The sequence below is a fragment of the Plectropomus leopardus genome, chromosome 11, assembly GCF_026936395.1.
Source record: "Plectropomus leopardus strain MGB_pleo_1.0 chromosome 11, ASM2693639v1, whole genome shotgun sequence".
Classification (NCBI taxonomy): domain Eukaryota; kingdom Metazoa; phylum Chordata; class Actinopteri; order Perciformes; family Serranidae; genus Plectropomus; species Plectropomus leopardus.
The window spans coordinates 18,055,882-18,081,720 of record NC_142186.1 but is presented as its reverse complement, the minus strand read 5'-3'; the positions used below and the strand labels follow the sequence as shown (position 1 = coordinate 18,081,720).

Here is a 25,839-nt window from a genome sequence, read left to right as displayed (position 1 = left end):
AAATTATAACAAGGTGAAAAAGTGCATTTTATAAATTGGCATAAAAGCTACTGAAATAAAGTTCTAGGGCTTAAAGAGAGATAGGGATAGTAACTCCAAGACATGATGCTCTGCCACAAGCGAAAAGCTTTACAAATCCTATTAGGGCCAACCTCCTCTCAACCCCTCTGTAAGTGTGCCTCATACCCAGAATTGTAAATTCTCCCCTTTAATTTCACACTGGCTTCCCAGGCCTTTTGTGTGCGTTCTGGTCCACGGGACTCCCTGACATCATTATGTTAATCCGTGCAGAGCAGCTGTGGATGCATCACTCACTGCTTATGAGAGGTTACACATTCACACACGTAGCTCCCATAAAAGAATACAGAAACACACCTGAACACAAACCCAGAAGAACAACATGCAAACGATCGCCTAACCCACCCACGCACTGTACTGTACCTCCACAGACAGATTAACCATGCACTTCACTCACACTACTGTGTGTTTGTATATTTCCTTCAAGCTATCCAAACTGAAACACTTTCTCGTGAGTAACAGCTTACATACCACTCCACAGGCTGTACACTGTTTTTTTAAGTTTTTTGAAGTTGGAAAAACAGAATAAATATTTAATTTCAAAACCCAAAGCCATATTCTCATTTTTTTTTCTTGGTAACAGCAAAAAAAAAAAAAAAGAAAGCAGGGAATGTCCTGCAGAGTAGATATAATCCAAACAGTTTGGCAGAAGATGTGTTTGCCTCACTGACCCAAAAACATTTATGCATGAAATGTGGTGTATAAATAATGTTTAACAGCCTGTTGGGACCATTTGTGACTCCTACACACAACAAAATTTTTATTTGAACTGATCATCACTAGCTGGCCTGGATCAGAGGATGTAGGATGAAGATAAAGCTATTTACTCTTCTGTACAGAATCCTGCTTTCTAATGCTCAAGCCAAAATAACTTTAGTTTCCTTCTCAGAAGAAATGCAGAATTGATTCATTGATCAAGCTTGTCAATCTCCTGTAAAATCAATCCACCTGCCAATCCCTTTTCCATTTCAATAAGTGCTCATAAAAATCGACCCATGCAGCCTTTGAAATAAGCATGTTAATGTGTCACTTATTGGCTCGGTAAGCACAAGAAGACATCCTCCTGGTGTAAAAGCCCTTAAATTATCATGATAGTCTGTATTTAGACACTTTAATTTCATCTCCATTCACTTAATGTGATGTTTTCTTCACTACAAATAAGCAACAACATCTCTGCACATGGTGCACCAGTTAAAGAGCTGGAACATCCTCCCATTAAGAACACAAATGTCCCATTACATGTTTTTCAGAGCTGGCAGTGTGCAGATTCTGTGCAGAGCAAGAATCAATAGCTGCACTCAGAGATTAGGCACAGGAAAGAAGGCAACACTGAATATTTGTGAATGCTACCCACAATGCTAGCCCACAGAAAACGCTGGCATATAAGAGCTCTGCACTATATAGACTGCTGCAGTGGTTCCAGTTTTGCTTCTCCTTCAAACATGCCTGTGGTGCTTACAGAAAAGTGCCATCTCTTGCAGAAAGCTCCTCTGCATTCTTAATGCTGTGTACAGATGGAAGCAAGTGCTACCATGATGAGATGAAATTGGCTTTCTAATGTGCTGTACCGCATGTAAGTCATAAACACAACGTCAATAACCTGCAGCAGCCATCAGTCATGTTGCTGCACAGTCTCTCAGGGACTAGCCTTGAGAGGAAGACCAAACGTGGCAGCCTGGTGGATGGTTCAAGTCTCTTTTTGATGAAATCAAGGATCTCATGCTATCATGTTTCTGTTGAGCTGAACCTCCAAGGGCACACTTTGCAGTTGCGCTGGAGCATGCTGAGCCTCAGCATTCACACAGAGAGAGCCAAGGCCAGCAGGAGTCAGACTATTAAACATCACTGAGTACTGATCAATGGGTGTTCAGGACTGGGTTCATTTCTTTTCCTTCTCAGGTCTTTTGCTCTTTGACCCTGGGATATCGCTCAAATTCCTGCTCTTGTACACAGCTTCCCTTTGAAGCCTTCCCTTTCACTCCCATTCACTCATTGCAAGGTGAGCTAATCTATGAGCTATTGCGAAAGGGTTTTAATGTGACTATCCTAACTGAAGGAATTAAGAGATGTCTTACCCACATGCCTGCAAAGTTAGCTCCATGTTTCACTTTTCATCAATATTAAATACCCATTTATTGCAATAAAATAAGCCATTCCACATAAAACATAACTCTCCTATGCATGTAAAATGTACCATCCTCTAACTGCAGGCATATCTCCCGAGAGGACATTTAGATCAATTTCATTCACTTTCTCATCAGAATGAGTAATGATGCCTGGTTTATAGGGTTAGCCTGCCCCCTTTCCAATGAGAGATCATCTGTGACCATCTCCAAGGAAAAAATCTGCATTTCATTTTTCTTCCCTCCTTGTTTCCCCCTTTTCTCTGCCATTCAGCGTTTCTCCTTTCTCTTTAGTATTCTTCCTCTGCTCGTCTGGTTGTGCTCTCAATCATCATCTCTCATCGAAACCATCTTTCCAGCTCAATCAAACAGAGTCTCCTCTGCCTTGGCAACAGTGTCACATTATCATGTACCTGCTGGGATGAGAGGAAATGTGTTCATTTGTCGCTGCTGTGAGGCTGGACTGCATGTCACGCAGTCTGATACAGCATCACTCTAAAAGATATGAGCAACGTTTATCTCTGTCAAAGGCTTTTAAATTAACAGGCACAAACTTAGAGCCATTCTGGGAACGATAGCACATGATTAGCCCAGTAATACTGCCCAGAGGGGGCTGCTGTCCCAGCTTCTCTGCTAGAGAGGGAGGGGAGGGAGTGAAATGGAAAGTAAATGGAGCTCTTTATCTCTTTTTCTTTCTATTTTTCACAAACACACAGAAATGTCAGTGGACATGCATAAGCACACCACCTTCACGATGCTTTAGTCATGAAGTTGTCAAGAAACCATCTAACTAAATATTCCCTTATTTTTCATCTTTTCTTTTCAAAATACAAAAAAATGCTTATTCACACACTGATAGAACAGATCGAAGACCACAGGAATGATTTTTCAGGACTTTAAAGTATGCACACTGACCTGACTCTTTGGCCTGTGTCCCTTGGTCATCATCCAGTGTCAGGTCATTCAGCAAGTGCTCCAGGATCTTCTCCGGGGTCCCTGATACCACCATGTACCTGTCGGACACAACAGAGTCAGTGGACGAGTCCTCCTCAATAGAGGACAGAGAGCGGCTGCTGCTCCATTCCTCCTCCCCCTCGGTCCCCTCATCGTCTATGTAGCGAAAGTAGGGGACGTCAAAGGTGGGCATGGTCACCGGCTCTGCCCGGCTGGTGCTGTCACTGCTGCTCTCCTCGGAGCCCTCCTCGTCATCCTCGTCCTCCTCCTGCTCCACCAAGGCAGCATGTTGCAGCCTGACCTCCTCCTGCCGCAGGTTCGGGGGCTGTGACTGAGATCCCATTCTTAGAGAGTCCCTGTGCCCTCACACTGGCAACGTTGCCGTGGTTACTGCTGCATGCCACTTTTACCCATCCATCCATCCACCTGCAGCTGCTACAGCCCGGAGTCCACTGCTGTCTATTCCTCAAGCACACTGAGGTATGTTCACGGCTGAGAAAAGCTCCTGAATGGGGAGGCAGCCAGCAGAGCTCTGCCTCACAGTCCCATGCTGCTTACTTCTATGTATTTAATGCAGTCATTTATGTGTTGGGAGTTGTGATGTAAGCATGCCTATGTGAGTGAGTGTGTGATCCAGAGAGAGCAGAGAGAGAGAATGATGAGAGGGAGAGTGCTGAGGGAGAGAAACAGATAGTGAAAGAGGGAGGGAGGGAGGGAATCTAGGAAGGAGGGGAGTGGAGAAGCTTACCTCCTGTTCCTCGCCTCCTCTCTCCCTCCTCCCCTTGCCGACGCAGAGAGGGCTGGTTGCTCTGACGATATTCTCTGGAGAACCAGCACATCGTGGCCCCTCTCCCTCAGACACACGCGGACTGCCTCGTCACTCTGGGGCTGGACAGAGAGAGAGGGAGGGGGAGGGAGGGAGTGTGTTATCACCAAGGAGATTCCCCTGTATTCTCTCCCACTCACACAAATCACCACTGATTTCCATCATAATACTCTGTCAAAGCCCTGCACTGTAAATGAAAGAGAATTTCCATATATCATTATTCAGTCCTTATCGGTGGAGCCCATTCAGGGATTTACATAAAAGACCCGTGCAAATTTTAATTACCAATTCCTATGTAGAGCCTATTAAATTATGGGTGGCTAGAAACAATGTGCTTTCAAGCTGTCAGAGGGTTAAACTCTGCACACCAATAATGGTTTAGTGTCTCAGAGTTTAAACTCACATTGTATTGTGACCACCGTGAGCAGCTATGAATGATAAATTTATCCTCATGTTGCCTGCTGTCTCCCACTCACTTCACTCTGTTTCTCCCTTTCTCTTTCAGTCACACATTGTCACCCAATCACCATGTGATCAATCAAAGCTGCAATAAAAGACACACAGCCACACCATACAGACCATACAGACCAAAATAAATTTCAATTTTAATGATTAATTGATGATAAATTATTTTTCAACAAATCAGGTAATTAACTAGACTTTACTAAGAATATGATTAAGATATTAGATATTTGTTTTTAAATTATTTTCCCATCATATTTGTTATTGTTTGAAATTTAAAGCAAGAGATCATTTTTTTTAGCTAAAAGTTACAGTTAATCCCGAATCAAAAATACGCATTTTTCTCTAACCTGTGCTATACATCAATCTAGATGCTTTAGTTTTAGTTACAGACTGTTGGAGATATCAGCTGTAGAGATATGTGCTTTCTTTTTCATATAATGGAACTAGATGGCACTGAGCTTGTGCCCACAGCATTACGAAATTTAACAGCAGTGTCTCCAGAAACTATAACCAGGTTACTCAAGATCATCCACAGACCTTGTTGTGAAAATTCATAGGAACTATTTTCTTTCTACTGAACTCTACATGCCAACTGCATCATGGCACAGAAAGAAGAGTGCATCTACTGCTTGGTCACCTATAGCACCACTTATACACCTTTTCCACCAACATGAAACTAGTTCTGTTCCAGTCCCCACACCTAATTTTGAACCATTCAGAGCATTTTGACCAAAAATAATTTGGTTCTGAACCAGAAAAATTGGTTTTCAGATGAAATAGTAGGTTTTTCTTAACCTGGATTGCAAACTGTAAACTGTAATCAGCGGGCCTGTTATACTCTATTGATTGGAAAGAGAAGATGGAGAAGGCAACAATGACATGCAGTGGTCTCATAATAATTAAGTCCATGCTTGTTTTGGTTTTTTTTTTAGCATAAAAACAAATATCTGTTATAACAGAACAATGCTTGTAGGTAATTTATGCAATCCACCACTTTGCTGTTATTGTTTACCTCTGTTGTTCATGCAACCGTTGATGACATATCTCAAAACTGGTGAAAATGTGAGCTGGTTTCCTCTATAGCACCCAGGTCCCAAAAACCTGAACAGAACCAGTTTAAGAACAAGATCTAATTTGGTGTGAAAAGGGTATCAGCTAGCTAATGTTACTGCTCAGCCAAGAAAAATGCTAGTGCTGTGCTGTCACGAGCATGGGTGTCTCGTCCATGAGTAGATGCATGCTTCCTTCTGCGTGGTGATACAGTTGGGAGGGAGTATAGTTCAGTGAAAGAAACCAGTTCCCACATGAAACTGAGCACAACAAGATTTGTGGGTTATCTTAAGAAACCGGTTCATAATTTCTGGAAAGAGACATTGCTGCTGAGTTTCACAAATTATTATTATTATTTTTTTTTATATTTAACACAGCAAGCTGTGTACTATCTAATTCAATTATGTCCAAGAGAAGGCAGACATATTTACAGCCAATATCTCTAACACTCGGAAACTCACACCAAAAAAAACAAATCTAGATTGATTAAAAGTACTGCAGATAAGAGAGGAAAATGTATTTTTGATTTGGGGGTGAACTGTCCCTTAAATGCATACTGCAGTTTAATGGATATGATGCTTAACATCACCACTCGTCTGCCTGGACATTCACAATTTTTTTTAAAGTGTTTAAATGTAAGTTTTTAAGCCTTCATTTAAAAATGGCTTGTTGTAGCATCTATAAGAAGTATAAAAACAGCGGGTAGCTGCTTGACAATGGAGGGTCTGGATCACAGATATTGGTCTTAATGAGGAGTTCACTGTATGGTGCACGCACATGCATCCTGCATCAGCTAACCCCCCTTCAACCCCACTCCCTTCATCCATCAGTCAATGCAACACAAGCCTCTGTGCATGCAATTAGCCAGGCAGACAGACTGGAAGTGGTTGCAGTTTTCTGCCCTAATTGCCTTTTCCAGAGAGTAGCATCCAGGGCCCTTCAGTTAAGCATGACTTCCTGGCACATTAACACTTATCTGTGATCTGTGGACATACATACATAAACAGGCATACTGGAAATGCATAGCACATACACAAACGAATGCATTAACACAGCATGCAAACACGCACATACAATAACTAATACAAAATAACTGAGTGGGCCACAGTTTCAGCATCAACATTAAACGGTCTGGCTTGATATCTATAAACAGCAGGGATGTTTTCATAGCCTCAGAAAGGACCATTAATGGCAATGTTTGCTGGTAGGTCTTTCAGTGCTGTGATTCATGACTGAGTGAAGTTTACATGTCTGTTAAAGTGACAACTTAATAATTGACTTCTTCTTTATCTGAATATAAACATACACACATGCTTACAAAAACTGCTTTCATGTAGTTATGGGTGTGTTCTTTGTGAAAACAGAGCATATTATCCTGTCACAGATTGGATAGGGGTATGACGAAAAGCATAGAACTAGAACATTTCCAGAAAGGGAAGACTGCGCTGATTAGCTTCCTGGTTCTTGGGAAGGTGGTTCTATCTTTATCGAGACATGACGCACACTGAGTGCTCTTAGCTCCATCAAAGTCCGCTGTTTTTGCCAAAGTGCAACAGCAACTTGAATTCTTGACTATAATTAACAGAGTATCTCAGTGTACTGTTTATGGGTCAAACAGCAAACAAACCTTTCCTCGCAATGAATTATTGATTGTGCCTCTGCTGCTGCACTGCTCAGTGTGCACTGGGCTTTGTGGTTACCAGTGTCCTTCTAAAAACACAATCAGCCTTCTAGAGTTGATGCTTGTAGTGAGACAAAGCACCAGGGCCACACAGTTCCTACTCCAGCTTGGGGGTGACCTCGACTCCCAGCCAGCACAGACGTCCTCCCAACATGGTCACCATCAGCAGAAGAGTAAACAGAACTTATCAGGCCGCTGCACAAGTCATGTCTTGCAAAATGGTTTGCTATGTCTTTCAGGGTTCCAGATGCATTCCGCTGGCTGGAGGGACACTTTCTGTCTGCATGTCCCTGTGCTGCTGCGGCAGGTCTGGCACGCATGGTATGGGACACTTAAAGGGACCTGGAAGGTGTCAGTCCTGACAGGGTGCTATTTGGATAAAATTTCTCTCAAGTAATAGCGTTCATCAGTGGTTCCCAACTCGTCCAGCCACAGGGTCTATTTTTCTCCTTAGTTATTAGTTCAAGGTCCACACATTTGAGAAATCACCACATATTCAATTTTATTTCATGAAATGTAAACAACACGACTTAGAACAAGAAATAAAACGCATTGCGAGATCAAACAGAAATGCCACTTCAAAATAAAAGCTCTGTGCTGGAAATTCACTGTACTTAAAAGAAAGCAAATTTGGCACGTTCATCAGTCACTTGCGGTCCATTCAGAATGGATCTGCAACCCACTTTGGACTGTGGCCCACCAGTTGGGAACCATTGGTGAGATCACACAGAACAGGAAGATGAGGAAAAATAAGATTGTTGTTTTCAAAGAAAACCCTTTGATGCTGATGCGCTTCATTATCTCACATAGTAATTAGCTGAAATTCCTATGTCAGGCTCTGAAAGTAAACAACAATATGTGCATGTTGTGTAAAATTGTTGCACATGAGCTTTCTTTAGCTTCATACATTGGCAGAGAGCAGAATCTCTGTGTGCTAATCAGATGGACAGAGCAAAGGAAAAATAAAGTTGATGAAATAATGTTATATAAGGTGTAAGAAAAGTGTCACACACACCAGATGATCATGCACAACTATCTGATACCCTGAATAATTCAAAGCAGTGGTGATGTAATGGGACAAAAGAACAAGTGATTCCCAGAGTCAGAACTCTAAACTATTACATATAAACCTGATGGGTTTTTACAAAATGAATTATGAATTTCTTTAAAATTTAAGGAGATTGTGCAACATTCATGATGTCCCTGTACCACAATCTCGCAAACATTTTCACAGACGTGCAGTCTACAGCATAGCTTTTTCCACCAGCTGGGATTTAGCTGGTTTCTAAGCTCTTTGATGTCTGGGCTTAGATATTTATATGAGTCACATGTAATACGATATATGCATTGTGGCATCATTGGATTACTTTAAACCACAGAAACACTGCTAGATAATCTCACATAATCTTAATATTTTTACTTAATGTCAAGTATTACATACAGGGTCAGCATATCTGGACATTACTGCTAGGATTACATAAATGACACATAAACACATGCTATTGTTATACTCCTTTTTTTAAAATTCACAATATGAGAAATTTGGCACAATGCTATTACTAAAACAACAGTGGTAAAACATGTTGTATTGTGCAGCACTAACATTTGATAATTCACAGATTGGCAGTGGCTTAGTGCACATGAAAGGTCAAGATATTGAATAACAACACTGATAAGGCGATCTAGCCTTGTGTAGCAAAGGTCAAAGACCTAATGCTCTGAAATCCACCCTTAAATCATACAATGTCTTGGCATGGTGGTCCAGCCACTTGCGTCAACGTTTCCTGCGATTGTTGTCCATTTCAGCACACAGACACAGCTGGCAGGAAGGGAGAAGCTGAGCCAACCTAGAGGTCAGCCAATCAGATGTCTCCTACGCAGCCAACTGGCAGGTGATGTAATGTTTTTGAAAAAGCGTGCAGGCTAAACTGAACATACAGTAACATACTGTACTTAAGTTTTCAAGGATGCTGCCATAGTGATACAGACAGTTTGGATTCTAAAAGTATTTTAAGTTTCTGTAATAACATTGGCACTGTAGCTGAAGTTAAATTTAATGGATAAAGTGCATTTATGATTTACATTTTTATGCATATGAACACACTGCACTCTACAATATATAAATTCTTCTTTATATGTCATATATGTCTTGCGTCTCTTTTGCAGCAGTCTTTTTGGTATATTTAATTGAAGAAAGCTTTTTGTCGTCTGGACAGAATCTTAGTGACAACATTCACCTCCAGAGAAAGCAGAGACACTATAGAATGTACGGAGGCCAATAAAAACAGACAACAAATTAAAAGCAGTTTGATGGATGGAGCACTGCAGGGAGTGCAAGAAATGATGCTTAGGCACAATGCTCACAGGGAAGCAGTATAAAACACCACAGTGTAGCCCCGGGTATGATGGACTCATGTTCTCTAACTGAACATTTAGGGGTGAAGTATGCTAATTGTGTTCGTAATGACATAAAGAGGACAATCTGATAAGAGGACTGACTGATGTTTTCATTGTGCATCAAAACGTGCAGTACTTCGCACTTCTGTCTATTTATAAATATGACTATTAAAATAAAACGTACATATATATTAGAAAAGTAAATGTTACAGCTGCAGCAGTGTTGTTGTGTATCTCACCTCGCTTGTCCTCTCTGGGCCCTTGCTGTGGTTCTGCAGGAAGCGGCAACCATCCTTTGCCAGTCTCTGGACCATCTCCAGTCTGGACAAGTCCTCCTTGTCATGCAGGATACACATGTTCCCCGACTGCAGTGCAGGGGACACAGAGAACATGTACCTCAGGCCACAGTCCCACGACATCGCCGCCTCACCAACTACAGGCTGTCCACCAGGTAAAACAGCTGGACTCCTGCCTTTGAGCTCACGAGGTGAGCAGCTTAAAAAATGAGTGTAGTGTGTGTGTCTGCTGTTCAGGTGAGTTGCAGAGTCCTCTGTCACTGCAGCCAAAGTAAATCCCGGTCGCACGATGCCTTGGTCAGCACTAGCGGACAGGCACGCGCAGAAAACTCTCCACCAGTTGGACTCCAGGTATCTCTCTGTCTTTGGCTTTACTCAGAGTGAATGACAGATTCTCCCTCTCTGTCCTTCCCTTTCTTTTCACCACTGGGGAGGGGAGTGAGTTAGGAATATGGCGTGGTCAGGAAACATCTGGTGAGCCAGAAAGCCCCAAAAAGGAAGTTTCAAAATCTCCCGAAAGCAGGAGAGAGTCAGGAATGGGCAGGGTACATTACACTGGAAGGTCAAACACTTGTTAGGGTGGAGATGTAACCTATTACGTATGTGGGGGTTTAAGGTCATTCGGGTACACAGGTCAGTCAGTACTAAACTGATACTCAACTGCTCTGTTTTCAGTCTAAATTAACACAATACATTAAGCAGCTTATCAAGTAAATGCAAACAAATGTCAATTTTGGTAAATGATTTAAATCAGATTTAAACCGAATATTTATATTGAATAAAAATGTTTGTTTTTTTTAACTTCTTCAGATTTATTGACTAGATTTAGGGCTTAAGGTCCAGTGTAAAGGATTGATAGGGATGTAGTGACAGAAATGTAATAAAATCTATGTTTTTAATAATCACCTAATACTAATAATCATTGTGTTTTTGATAGCTTAAAATGAGTCACCTATGTGGTGTCCTCAGACCCCTGGTTGAGAATCTCTGAACTGATACACAAACTGTAAGCTTAGTTGTGACCCTAATACCATATTTTTTTCCTGAATATGCTAGAGAAAAGCCTTAAAAGTATACCATGGAGTTATTCTCTAGTGGTGCTCTAGAGCACTGGTTCCCAGCTGGTCCAGTAATGGGGTCCAGATTTCTCCTCATTAGTATAAGGTCCACACATGAGAAAAATTTGTCAATTTTTAGATGACAATGAAATAATATAAAATGGCAAGAATAAAGTGCAGTTACTTAAAACTTAGTAAATAAATGACATTGCAACCAAAAAAGTGCATAATATTGCTGTAAGACAAATGACAAAAATACTGCAAAGGCACAGCATGTTAGTAGGCCAAATAACACCCATAACAGAGCAATAAAGAAGTTACTGTACTCAAATTACAAAAAAAAAAAAAAAGTCACTCTATAGCAGCAAACAGCTCTGTGTTGTAAATTCACACTTGACCTGTTCCCCGGTCACTTGTGGTCTATTCAGAATGGACCCATGACTTACTTTTGGACCATGCTTGAGAAAAAACTTAATTCGAGCTGTCCCCATAATGTTGTATCTTGCGTTCTATGAGCACAAACTGTCTGCTTTTATTAAAGATCACAGACTTGCCAAAGACTTGCTAATTAAATAAAGCTTGTCAGTTGTTTAAAGTAGTTAGAGAAGCACCAGCATGATCCTACGTGTATTGACAAAGGTAAAGCAAGGACATTAATCCTTTCTATGAACACTTTATCTATTAGCGTTATATCTTTTTCCCTTCTGTCAGCAGTGTGATGCTTCACCCGGTCCTTCCAAAGCCATTCAATTGTGCTGCTGCTCCAAAGTGCTGACATAGCAAACTGCAGAATGAGAAAAGGTCCCCATCTTTAGGTGGTGTTTCTCTTTCATATGAGGTTGAGACCCATAATTTCACTATGCTCTTTTGTTCTTTCAAAGTAACTGATGGGGAAGATGCCCATTGCCCTCATATATATGTCTTTAAATGTGGATTTCTGCATAACTTCAGTTAAATTATTACATCCCTCAATGCTTTATTGGCACTTGTTCATTAACGCTGGGGTCTTTATATTCAGAATGCACTGACAAACTTATCATTTGCTGAGGTCTTCATAAAATAAGCAAGTGCTCTTAAAATAATCCTTATTTATGCAAAACTGTTTTTTTTTTTCAGATGGTTAACCCAGCCACTATTATGTCCCTGTCTTTAAGCAGTAGGTCATTCTATACTATTTCACTATGGGAGGGTAACTAAGGAAATTGTTGGCCTTGAATGTCTAAAAACAACCTTGTCTTCCTTCCTGCTCCTTACGAGTGAACGTTCCTCAGTGAGACAAAGCCAGGAGGACAACCCAGCTTTAATGTGCTGCTACCACTGACCCAGTTTCTCAAGTAAATGAATTGCAAAGTGAGAATGCCTAAAGTCAGACTTGTTAGCGAGCTCGCTGTCTTTAACCAGGGACTACCATGACAACCACAGGAGGTACACTGTTACTGTAGGCCTGCGGCACTGCAAAACATGGAGAAAGTGATGAAACTCTGTTAAGCTTGTTACAGTATACCCTTTCCCAAAATAACACTCTGTCAAGTACAGCAATTACACAGCTGCACAATCTGAAAGAACCACAAAACAGAAACAGAAAACATCCCCACATAGTGTATGAATGCTTTCTGTATTTCTGTATTTTCAAGCACAGATCAGAATTACACACAAGAGATATGTGATCCCTGTTGGTGTCCTTTCAGACATGGAGGAGTCAAAGTAAGAGTGACCTAAACAACCATAACAACGGCATACTGCGGGGTTAGAAATCAGCACCATCCACCTGCCGCTTGACGCTTGCTGGCTGGTAGATGTTATAATCCATCAGCCACACTGCCAAATGGACAAAAAAGTTAATTTCCAACCCTGCATACTGTCTCCTTCACATCTGTGTAAGGGCCGAATGTCTGTTTCTTTTGAGGTAGTAAGCCATAACTGAAAAGACACACTGAAAAAAAGCAGGTCCTAACTTTCGGTGAGACTGATATAACAAAGCCTTTACTGAAGTTGGACGAAATTAAGCAAACAAATACAATTAAACAACAAACATATTCACTGATCTTTCCAAAGATGTAATAAAACTATACCCAGTGGCAAGTTTTTTTGGTGGTCAAAAATTGAGAACATAAACTGGAAAAGGACTTGTCTTTACCTTATAAGTATCGTATCTCAAATAATGCAAAAGAAGAATATCTCAAGTTTACATAAAATATACCTTGCTAATTGTCTTATTGCAAAGTTTACAGACATTGACACTTCCCTTTGTCAACATAATATAGAGACTATTTCTCATCTTTATTTTTGAATGTGAAATATCCAAAAGATTTTGGATAGATCTGGGATCTCACTTCTTTTAATCCTCTGACACAGTTTACTCCTTTAACCTCAGAGATATTATTTGTTACTAGGATAAAAAATTAAAAAAATAAATAAATAAAAAGCAGGTGTATTAAAAACACCGTTGTTTTCTGACTTTTCTATGTAAATTCTTCAAGGATTTCTCCATCCAGCTGTAATTTAAAAAAAAAAAAGAAAAGTCCTTTACACTATGAAAAAGTATTTAAATACATTTTCTAAAGCCAATATTGGGACTCTTTTTAATTGCATGATGTGACATATTCTTATTGGCATAATAGGTAGCCTAGGTTGTTTCGGGAGATCTATTATTTTGGTAACATCATGCACCTGAATTGTGCCAACCCCCGACGAAAGGCGAAGAACGCCTGTCACTTCCGGTTACCATTCTGTGTTTGATCAAGAAAGCTAAATTTTGGTAAAAGCGTGAAATATTAAGTTCAGCCCACGGGTTATCGTCTCAAGCACGGATAAATGAGTATTTGAGGAACCGGTACGTGTTTACAAAACTTTGGCAAATCACGAAAAAAACTTTTTTGTTGTCTTTTTGTGAGAGCGTTAGCTTTGCGACTGAAAGCTAGTTCGGTTTATCCACGGTCATGTCTCACAGCAATGTTTGGCTAACGTTAGCATTACGTGGAAAGTTACTGTTAGTCGAGAAGATGTTTTGCTGTGATTCTCTGAGCTATAAATTACCTACGTAGCAGAAATTAGTGGTAGAAATGCCGATAATGTTATGCGAAACTCCTGGACAGCTGACACTGATGAAAAAGCTACCAAGAGGTACACCCCAGCTACAGACACAAACATGCTCTGTTTATGAGATAATATGCCTATACCTAGAAAATACCCCTTTTCTTGCTTTTAATCCTTAAAAATTGTATTTGTATTTGTTTTGTATTCGTGCTTCTACCATACGGTGGGGCCGTTGAGCTGATGCAAAGCCTTGATATTACTTTTAGGATTCAAATTAGGGAAGCCCCATTAGTTAGTTAGTTAGTTCGTTTGTTTTAACCGTTTTAAAACAGTGGAGACTTTACTGGTATAAAAAACCCCAAAACAAATATATAAATATATAAAAATACACACACAGGAGCACAAGGACAGAAAAAGGAAATACCATACAGAACCTGAAAAGGTATATATGCTGTATATAAAACGTAGCAAACCAAATAACGATAATTCTAATGTTAATTTTTTGTTGTTACTGTCACTTAAATTAACATAATCACCAACTGTTGTATAGGAAATCAGTTTGATCTGAAATATGAAAGAAATACTAATCATAATAATAAGAATAATAAAAATAATACATATATTGCAAATGGGTAATAGGTAGGTGATGATGAGAGAGTTATGAAAAATGAATAGAAATAAAATAAGTAAATAGATAAATAGCCTGATAGCTGTCATACACACCCTGTTTCAAAAAGATGTCTACATTGCATGGCATCAGTAAATGATGTACGGTAAATTTGGAAAAGGTATGGAATGTGTTATCATAAATATCTAATTGAGAATAGGGTTAAGAAAGTGTCCTTAGTCACAAATATTACCCTGCCAGTCACATCATGCAGAAATAAATTCAAGTTGCTTATTCTGTGATGAATATTTATGTACAAATATGTAGTTTTGACATTGTTTTCATGCCAAGTAATTCTGGCAACACCTTTTCAGATTTTTGTATTTGTCATTGATCATTCCTCTAAAGACTTAGTTAGCATCACTGTGTCCTAAATTGGGAACTTCTGGCTTGTCACCTGAGTTTGACAAAGAGTGCAACACAGAACCCAGATCCCTGCAAAGTTGCACAGGGCAAAAAAGAATTGACTGCTGAACTGTACCAATTCATTTTCAAGATCGATATTCATCACGTCTGCAGTGGTGTGTACTGCTTCCAGTAAAGGAGCCTCCCACTCCAACAACAGTTCTTCCTGGCAAGTTGCCTATACCATCCTACTCATGGCTCCTGTTCATTACCAAGGTAACTAAACACAGCCAGTGATTGCATGAAAGCATTATAACCCTACTTTAGTGTTAGGACTGCAACAGGATAGGGATTAATGATAGTTACAGATGCTGGCAGTTGTTATCATTATCATGAAATGGACTTTAGGGGTGTCAGTAATGTTAATTCCTTTATTATTTTTATATGAGAAGAATTCTTATCATGATAAAAGCAGTACTTGTGACTTGTTGGCATATTGATGTCATACTGTTATGCATGGCAACAGCAACCGTGGCTGAAAGCAAAATTGCCACTAGTTTGGTTAGTATTTGGCAACTGTTTAGATGTGTAATCTGTGGTTGATTTTATTTTGTTCCACTATTTATAATTTGTAATGTATAGTGTATGTATGTAGAATGTCTTTCCGTATTTTGTCATATCATCCAGAAAATTGTTATTGCAAAAATACCCTAAAATATTTTATATCATTTTGGGGTCATATCGCTCACCCCTAATGGAAATAAGATATCATAACATGAGAGGCTTACATTAGCCATACAGACTCAGATGTAGAGTGCTGCTGACACTTCTGGAGGTAGATATTGTAACTTTTGGTTTGCATCGTGGCAGTATTGCACTTACAGGTTCTTGCCTTCTTGCGCGTACTCATGTTTGTTATTAGTGTCCAATGCTACTGGTATATCTAGATACTGAAAATTCAATTACGATAAAGTGACATCATGGTGATGAGAATATCTAGTTTGATGACTGGATTTCCATAGTCTTCAACTGTTTATGCTTTCCCTCTGGTGTTTCCATTATTCTGCCCACCTTCATTGGATGGTGGTCGTCATCAGTATCATTATGACTCTTGGATTTCGCTGACAATTTGTTAGAAAATCTGAGGATTAACTCAGGCATACTGGTATGGTAATGACCATTTAATGTGACATTGACCTCTGCTGGCTCCAAAAAGCCATTACATTTACATTATGTCTACTTTCCCTGGATATGGCATATTTATGCCCTCAGCACTTATAGTGTTTTATATTTTATCCTTAAAAGTGTTCCTTTTACAATCTCCCCTATTATTCATTATTTCTGCCAGCAACCATAGTTTTGTGGCTGCTCCATTTTAATTCTGATTGATAATGGATTAAATCCACCTGTGGTCTTATCTCAGATTATATACGCTCTTTGGTAGCTGGACTGCATGTTCAGGGACTATTAAAGAAGGTTGTCAGCAAAATCTCTGACAACCCTTGGGTGCTCAGGGTTGTGGAAGTGTATACATCAAATATGCAGAGTGTGAAACCATGTGGCTGTCTGTTTTATTGGAATGATTCCAGCACTAGCATTAGCTTCTGAAGGTGAATTTGTGACTTTATTCAAGTGTCAGGCTGTGAATAGCGCCATATGGATTCACAAAGTCCTGAATGAAATTTTGCAGCGTCGAGAATTAAGATGACTTAGTAGGAGTTCATCTAATGCAGTAGGTCCCAACCTTTTTACTTACGGGACCCCTTTTCTATCATTGATATCGGACTAAGTGACTAAGTGTTTTTCACGGGTATTTTGTAGAATATACGATGCATAACAATAACAGCACAGAACAACTGATAAATTGTACAATTAACCCAAAAAGTGAGCAATTATGGCAGAAAGTTTGTGTAAAATGTGCAAATTGGATGAATTTTGCTGAGATTTCAGGTGAATATTGCATCACAGATGAGTTTTCCTGATATTTTTAAAAACTTGGTTGTTTGACTTCACACTTTTTTCATGAAGGATGAGGCTGTTTTGCTGAGAGTGAAGGCTCTGTGACTATAGCTTTTGTTCAGGTCATCACTGTGCCTTTTTTCCAGCTTATATCTTAAATTATAATCTAAACTGTAGAAGTAATAACTTCATTTAGTTTTCTTAAAAGATATTATTCAAATGCTGAGATATAGGCTTTGTGCTTGTGTCCATCTATTATTTTTTCTCAGCAACGGGGTCTTTTTTCAATTGTTACTTATGAAGAGCGGGAAACTGAGGCTGCCTACGGCCACCTAAAGAAAAAACGCTTCACCTGGCGTCTTTTTTCTGAGCACTCCGCCTTTTTGTGCAGCCTGTCTGAGCACTTGCTGCCCCCCTTTAGCTACTGTCACAACAAATGCTGGGAGATTTCTTTTATAAAGTGCTTCCCATCGCCCACCACTGCTTGTCTGCAGAAGAAAAACTCCATGTGGAGAAAGGCCATTACTGTTTTTGGTTGTTGTTTTTTTTTTTTCAAAAAAGTTTTCTTACTTCATGTTAAAATGAAGAGAGCCTCATGACCCCCTATGAAGCTTAGGCAACCCCTAGTGGGGGTCAGAACCCCCAGGTTGGGAACCAGTCATTATTGTAACGTGCAGCACTGTATTGTACATTACATATATTTGTTGATTATTCTGGTCAGAAGACTTGAGGCCAGAGATATTCAGTCCTCTTTATTATCATAATTATCAGTCTGAAAAATAAGGACAACATACAATACAGAAATTTCACAGGAAAATTATACAAATATATTGAGATGTGTTGCTGGTTGTATGACAAAAGGTTAAACTTTGATGTTATTTTCACTGTACATGAAGGAGATATGAAAACATACAGTAGCTGAGAGTAATTCCCAAGTCATATTCCCAACAGTGTTCTTAGTTGAGGTAAGGTAATGTTTAGTTCATCAGAACTACAAAAGAGTAAAGCAAAATGTAATACAACACTGCCAATAGCAGTGATCAACATTTGCTGTCAACATATAGCTATCACTGATTTCAAACATGTCACAAAATGAAGATTGCTTTCCTCTTTGGTTTCTATTAATCTATTAATATCACTCTTTATATGGGAAGGAAAGAAAGTTTGGAAACTATTTTTATTTGTCTAAATACACAAGCAGTTAGAATAAAATAGTTTGTATTAAAGTTTGACTAAAGTACATGACGTGATGTGATATTTTTTAGTTGTTGTAATCTATAAGCCAGGTTTACATGCATAAAAAGAAAGGCAAATGTTTGCTTGATTCATCCACAGAGAAACAAACCAGGGGAAGGAAATACTTTGTCCTTCCACGTCTGTCCATTAAAAGGGGGGGCTGCCTTTCTGATTTTTTTTTCTCTAATCAAACAATCTCACATCAAGTTCCCTTTATGTTCCTTTATGGACATCCTGGAATATTTCCAAGTGGACGGATCAGTAACATCGATGCCACTTGTAGAAGTACTGTGTGTTTGCGTCATCATGTGTCACTGTTAAGTTTTCCTCACAACACCAGTTCTTTACTGAGTGAAGGTTAGAAAAAGCTCTCCATCCATCCACCCTCCCATCCAAAAAGCTATGTAAGTTAACAGGCTTGTTTGATGAAAGTCTTGCAGTAATCCTACAGGGTGTGCAAAGGCATGTGCTGGTGCCTTAGCCGCTACCTTTGTGTCCTGTTGTTTATTAGATTAGGACATTTACCCTGGAGGTGCCATTGCTGCAGTTATTGTAGCCACCTCAACGTATGTACACGAAGGGAGAGCGTGTCTCCCACTCTATGTCACCTGAGTTCTTGTTTGCTGCTGTGGCACATGGCCCTGCAGGAAGAAAGCAACCGAGGTGGGACAGGCACTTGCTGTGTTGTGCTGAAATGAATGGCGAAGTCAGGAGTGGAGTGTTGCAATAAGATTGCTGTAGGAACAGGAGGGAGACATTCATTTCACAGGTGCAGAGTGGTGTCAGTGCTGGGAAGCATCTCATGCCTGGATGTGTGGGCCATGTCTGCTCCTTATGTGTCGAGGCGGCGTTTTCTCTTGGCTTTGTGTGCATACAGGAAGTACATAGTGTGCCCGGTGGTGATGAATAAGACAGAAATGATAACTAGGATGCCAAAGTGCTGTGGCTGTGGAGCGGAGATCACCATTATGAAGTGAAGCAGATCCATCAGATAATTCATAGAGCTTTGCACCCCGTTTACCACACCTCTCTCTGACTCACAGATGTTCTCCTGCAGGAGCTGGGTCACCGTCAAGTCGAAGGACCAGAGACCTAAAAACACAGATGCCATAGAGGTTAAAAACTGGACCTGAAATAGATATAATGACTGCATTTATTTAGCTCTTAACACAATTATTAAATTAATGGAAATAATTAACAAGAGCCCTTTGTATAGTAAGGATTTATCTTGTGCAGAAAAAGACATTTTATAAGGATCACTTACTAACTAGCATATTTGCCAGGCCTGGAAAAACCATGGAATTGGTCAAAATCATTGAAAGTTTTGGAAAAGTCATGGAACTTTGTTGTGTTTTATGAAATTGTTGCAGTAAACTTCTGTGGATAACCTTCCATGTAATATGACATAACAGGCGATTAATTCTTTGTAGCTGTTGACCAAACATAGTTAACACAGGTTTTGTCTACTATTTTGAAATTATGTATGAACACGCTTGGCAAGTGGGGCAAGAAAAAAAACCCCAAAACTTTAATCCTCAAAAGTCATAGAAAAGTTTGGAAATTTTGTCCATAAATATTTGTGGCGATCCTGATTTTTGTAGTGCAGTTTGTCATTGCCCAACACAGGTACCAATATATTCATGATAAGCCAACAGAGTGCCACAGGGATGACCCATGACGATCTGTGATGAACAAATCCTATGATACATATTTTATTCAGCAGGATAATTTTCACAAAGTAAAAAGCTCTTGCGTGGCTAAAACAAACTACACTATGTTTGCGTCGCCACAGCTACGAGGCTACAGAGCCACGTTTGACACGGTTGGGCCTGATGACCTTCTGTTGTCTCATTTAGCCACTTGTTAGCAACTGTCTCTGTAAGACATATAAGAGCTTCAAAGTTTGTGAGTGGGGTATTTACTGACATATTTTATGTCGTAGAACAAAATGTGAAAGTCTCTTAAGCTTGTGTTAACCACAGACCTTTTTTAAGACCAATTAGGGAAGCGGAGGTGCTAAAATGCAACATCTTTCTGAGTTTTAGGACTCATTACTGGGGTTCTTTGTACTGGCTGGTAGTATCCACCATACCAATGTATGGGCAAAGCTCTACAGTTGACAGTATTCCCATGTATTGTACATGGACTCTATTAATTTTAAATTTTGGAGTCCATTAAAACTAGTCACTTGTGGATGTCCTACTCACCAATGCGTGCTGTGATGACACCCAAGAACAGGAGGATGATGGAGATGTACGATTCTGGCGCTGTGTCAGAGGGCACGTTGTCAAAGAGCACAGTGTTGTTGGTCCAGTGGATGGAGGAGCGGTCGGGTAGCAGCGGCTGATTGCTGCCTCCCCTCAGAGGATAAGTGTGTTTTTGCCTTTGGCTTGCCATACCTCCAAGCTCAGTGGAGGAATTGGAGGTAATGTAGGGCATCAGCAAGCTAAGATCCATAGGGCTGCCAGGGGCAAACACAGAGCACACACAGAGCAGCAAGCAGCCTAGGTGGAGGCAGCTTGAGATGATGCCTGTGTTAACCAGGCCATAGCTCTTCCGTAGTCTAGTGAACATCACAGTGCCCATCAGCCCTGTGATAGCCGATACACCCATCAGCAGACTAAGGAGAGAGCCGCTTATGCCCTGAGTGTAGGCATACCCAGTGGTGATGCAGTCAAAGCCCAGCACAGTGGTGTAGAGGAAAGCCAGGCCCATTCCTGCCAGGAAGACAGGCTGGCGATAGTAGGCCCTCCAGCCGTCCTTGCAGGTGCTTACCAGCCAGCGAAACCTCCGGAAACACAGCGGCAGGTTGGTGATTTCTTTTAGGTGCAGGCTTGTGTTGCAGTTACCTTCGGTCAGAGGTTGAGGTTGTGCAACATTACCTTCGCCTGATGAGAAAAAGGAATGTCATCCATCACTTGTGTTCATCAGTTTTAAAGGTCCTATTCGTATTCTGCACCATTTCTGCTCCATCACGTGCACATCATCTGTCAAATACAGACCAGCTACACTTCATGGGCTGCAAATGTAGACCATGTGAACTCTGGCAGTCGGGTGCTGTACATGAACTGAAGATTATGTCTTCAAATAAAGTGTGCTTCTTCAATGAAGCTTTAGAGCTTCATAACTTTTACTTTATTATGCCTTTAGCCCCTTTAATGTGATTACCTGTTATTGTACAGAACGAAATTAATGCATTTACAGCACACATTAAGATCCAATCTGGGGAATGTAAGGTCAAAATTATTAAATGATATTTATTTGTCATTTCTACATATTGCAAAGTGTTCCAAGTTTAGTTTGAACTGGTCTATTTTTCAACCTTTGTTTCCCTTAAGCCATTTAAAAATTTAATGGCACAAATCTCACTATATCAGTGCCCTCTATGACATCTTCCGCCATAGAAGCATAGTTTTCCACATCCAAATTGAATTTAAAAGTTCAAATTTGAGTTGATCGAACTTTTAGAATTGAGTGGTCATAGATGCTGAATAATTTTAATGTATGCTGTAGTGCAATAATAGTGGTTCCAGGTATTGCTTTATCACCTGCAGTTAATAGTACATACTGTGTGTTGTTTCTACATACAGTGTGCCAGGGATCATGATTTTCTGTTAGCGTAGCCCTGGTTCCCTCATCAAAAAGTCAATGGGATCTTCACATTGGGTTTTTTTGATTATTGTAGGATATAAGCTCTGGAGCAAATTAAAGTTTATGATACTTGTGTCCTACACTTGCATGTTTTTCACAATACAACACTTTAATGTTTTGTTTTTTTTTAAGCTAATATTAAGCTATAAATTAACTACACCACAGTTGCATGACTAACGTCATCACTACAACAATACTGTTATTAGCAGCCATCTTTTAGACGCATAAAAGCTTAAAAATTAATGAGTGGGGTATTTATCAACATATTTGATGTTGGAGAACAAAACGTGAAAGTCTGTTAAACTTGTATGGACAAAGACCTTATTTGAGGCATCAAGCCAAAGCCCAAGTGAAAAAAAACTACTGACTTTAAGATGAGGCAACCAGAAGTGCTGAAATTTTAAATGATTGACAGGTTTTAGGTCTCATTGTTGGGTCACTTTGTTAACTACAAGCAAGCATTTTTAATGTATTTTAGCCTAATGCACAGCCCTAAATCTTATTGGTATTATTACTTTTTTTTTTTCATATCTAAAAGGCCACTTAGCATAATATAGGACTTTATGATGGCCTTAATGCACATTTTTGGTAAATCTCATCATATTTTCATGTTAAAATCTAGGGATACATAGGGTGCTGGAAATCTTGAAAAAATATTTGCCTTGAACAAACTAACAAATGAAAAAAGTCCATACCTTGTGATATTCTCCTCTCCACCCTCTGCAGATACACCTGATCCTCCTCCACCGCTGGTGGTTTGACTGAGAGAGCAGGAACGATGCGGTACACCCGTGACAAGAAGAAAAACTCCACAATGAGAGAGACGAGGTTCCAGCCCAGGATAAAGCCACAGCCAACTACATTGGAGGCCAGGGTCATGACCTGTCCCACTGCTAGTGGGGCCAGGATGTTAGTCACCTGATCTATCCGCCTCATGGTCGCATTCATTCCTTTTGTTGGGATCAAAGACACAGAGGTTAATGTGCTTCCACTGGAGGACTGTTAGCAAGAGCAGAAAACAGACCAACACCCGAAAATCTCTGTAATTCAAGTGTTTATCCTGCACAACCCGTGCAGGATAAACAAATATGAGAATGAATCCCCTCACCAGCAAGGTGACCTCGGTTGTAGCCCGTGATAACCACAATCCAGTCCCTCTGAATGGCAATGGTCAGTGCTGTGCTTGCAAGGTTTGCCACATCTGCCAGGACGATCACCACCGTATAACAAACCACCTTGTGTGAGTTTTGCGATGCAACATGTTACTATGACAGCACAGAGTAGCCACAAGCTCAGAAGCAGAGACAACAGGGACACAGGACAGAGGGAACAACAACAGCAGCAATAACTCCTCCGTGTAATAATCATGGTGAGTATTCTGTTTGCAGATCAACATGTTATCACGTTGTGAAATGTAATTAGTCAAATATGCATGTTTGAGTCTACTCACAGTAAGCCATCCATCCCAGATCTGTTCAATCCTTTGCTTATAGGAGAACACCAACATGAGCACAATGCTACACACTGTCACTGAGATGTTCTGAATGAAAAGAGATGCATGTGCAACTAGAAGAGGGGACAAAAAAACTGTTTTAGAGTATCGCAACATAGATGATATATTCTGTATTCTGTAGAAACTGAATGCTAGCCTTGACAGATGTGAGCCGTGTGCCTCAAGTCCTGCTGGTGTTAAGTCAAGCTATCAAATCAGGCACTGATTTACACTTGAGACATGGGGTGAAATGTAATTCAACACCCGATGAGACACAAAACCACCAGACTTCTGGGCCCGTGATTTAGATATACTGATCTGTATCACTGTTCTATGATAGCAGGTTTGAAATTGTTGCATACCTTTATTCCTGGGATTGCGATCAACCCAGTCTCCAATCAAAGCCCCTAGCAGGAGCACTGACCCAGCCACTACCAACCCAAACACCGCAGTCAACAGCAGGTTACGGCCGTACAGCTCTATCAGGAACACAGAAATTGCAAAGTGCCACATGCGGTCGCCCTGTTTAAAACAACATAAAAGGGCATCATTATTTTTTGCAAGGCGCTGTGACACAGTTTACACAGTGAAGATTACCTTGCAGTTATTTAAATGTGAATGTCTTATCTATTTCTCCAGGAATCTGTTTCTTCACGAAATGATTCTTACCCACATTGACAACGCTCCACTGACATAGATGAGAAACTTGGGACCCTTGAGGTAGATAAGAGCTGAACCTTCACGAGGAGATGCATGAAAATTGAATAAGCACACGTTTTATATGTTACAAATTTGCACAAATCCAGCTGGATTTAAAGCTGAGTTCACCTGGTATACTCCTAGCTTTGTTAGCTCTGGCATCCCTGATGTCATCGGACTCAAACTCAACCACAACCCCGCCACACTGGGAGGCATCTGCTCGCTGGGACATTGCCTAGTATAGGATCACAGGTCAAAAAGCTGTTGAACTTGTCGCACTCTTGTCCCATTGTTGTTAGTACGGTGTTTGATAACTGTAGGTCACAGCATCACTTGGAGGCTTTGAAACACACCACTTTACTGTTGATGGCTACAACGTCTAGGATTACTGGTTATTTACTTATTTACGTAATTGAAAGCAATTCTATAAACAGCACCAAAAATCAACATGTGTCTGTATTGTAGTCACTAATTAAATATACACTTTACTTTTACTAACAACAACTTTATGCAACAAAAGTTGAAACACAATGTCCTTTTAAACTAAGTAACCAGTTGTAACCTCTTAGGCGTGTTTGCAACGGTATTATCATCATTAAGTACATCTAATGTCCTTCACATCACTCATTTCATTTTTTTTTTTCAAACATACAAGAGACAAAAATAATGGCTGCAATGGATCAACAAGTGCAATTTTTGAATCAGAATTTTAAAAAACCTGGAAAAATAATGACAAACAGTAAGATTTCACAGTAGCAATAGCATTAGCATCACACCTTGCATAGCTGTATAAATGCAGTCTTAAACTGAAAAAAATGAAAGCGCTCATAAGTGAAAGCAGGTTCAGACATTACCTTTGTTCTGCTGTTACACTCAATCCTTGCTGTTGTTCCTCAGTGGTGTATCTTGTGCCATGTATCCTACATTGGGATGCTAGTCTTTCCTGAGAGCTGGAATTCAAGCTGTAGTAGTTTGAAAGGCTTAATAACATCACAGTGTTCAAGTGCACCATTGTATGAAAGTGCCAGAAAAGCAGAACAGGCAGAGGGACAACAAAGGCAGCCAGCATATTCCAAAGCACGTGACACCGGGGGGACAATATCACTGTCCACCCACACCACAAAAAAGGATAACTGTGTAACTCGTATGGCTCTAAAATACACACATGCGCATGGTCAGTGAGCGTATGCATGCACCCTCACGCACACAAGCACAGTCCTACTACTCTAATACACCCACATGCTCTGTTGACATGCAAAATAAGTTACATAAAGAACACCATCATGCAACACTACATCACTCCTCACACTTGCAGGTGACAGAGGGCAGAAAGCAGATAACTATAATACATTACATAACAAAAGATGTTCTCTAGTCTGATTAGAATGCGATTTACAAGATGATGCATAATAAAGACTGGTGCAGGAACGAGTCGTAAAACCTTGAAATAAATTCACATTTTAGCACTCCTAGTTCCCCTACCTTAAAGTCAGAATACATTTTGAATGGTTTTTTTGGTTAGATGCCTGAAATAAGGTCTGTGGTTAACTTAAGCTTACGAGATTTTTCCATCTTGTCATACAACATGTGAATTTTGAAGCTTATGTGTTAAAAAAGGTGGTTGTTAACAAATGTTGCATCAGAGCGACTGTAACGAACCAAAATATCCCCCGGAGGGTTAATAAAGTTTTTCTGATTTTGATTCTGAAATGGCTAAATGTAACTACAGAACATGACTTAACCTCCTCGTTGTGGTGGCACCTAATGTTCGCTTTTTACTCCTGGCGATTGAATTTTGCGCTTCAAAAATTCTGAAAGGGTGTTTA

At 40.1% G+C, this 25,839-nt stretch overlaps 2 protein-coding genes and 1 long non-coding RNA gene across 3 annotated transcripts in view; 1 reads left to right on the top strand and 2 right to left on the bottom strand.

Annotated features, from left to right (window-relative positions):
* rapgef5b (Rap guanine nucleotide exchange factor (GEF) 5b) overlaps positions 1-10,271 on the bottom strand; it is a 28,812-nt gene extending 18,541 nt beyond the window's left edge. Inside the window, exons 1-3 of the mRNA XM_042489892.2 lie at positions 9,814-10,271; positions 3,904-4,043; positions 3,117-3,214 (exon numbers count right to left, since the gene is read on the bottom strand). Of these exons, the coding sequence (XP_042345826.2) occupies positions 3,117-3,214; positions 3,904-4,043; positions 9,814-9,993 (418 nt within the window). The 5' untranslated portion in view covers positions 9,994-10,271. The remainder of the gene's footprint in view (positions 1-3,116; positions 3,215-3,903; positions 4,044-9,813) is intronic.
* A 3,354-nt stretch (positions 10,272-13,625) lies between these two features.
* LOC148188241 (uncharacterized) lies at positions 13,626-23,035 on the top strand. Its single transcript, XR_015777894.1, has 3 exons — positions 13,626-13,761; positions 15,128-15,252; positions 22,549-23,035. It is a non-coding gene; the product is annotated as an uncharacterized LOC148188241 (long non-coding RNA).
* On the bottom strand, positions 17,673-24,904 carry LOC121946245 (ferroportin). Its single transcript, XM_042490742.2, has 9 exons — positions 24,868-24,904; positions 24,143-24,248; positions 23,984-24,051; positions 23,677-23,836; positions 23,273-23,388; positions 22,931-23,057; positions 22,518-22,772; positions 20,379-21,059; positions 17,673-19,263 (listed from the first exon to the last, which is right to left on the bottom strand). The coding sequence occupies exons 2-9, from the start codon at positions 24,243-24,245 to the stop codon at positions 19,004-19,006; spliced, it is 1,770 nt and encodes a 589-aa protein (XP_042346676.1). The 5' UTR covers positions 24,246-24,248; positions 24,868-24,904; the 3' UTR covers positions 17,673-19,003.
* Positions 24,905-25,839: the final 935 nt, after the last annotated feature.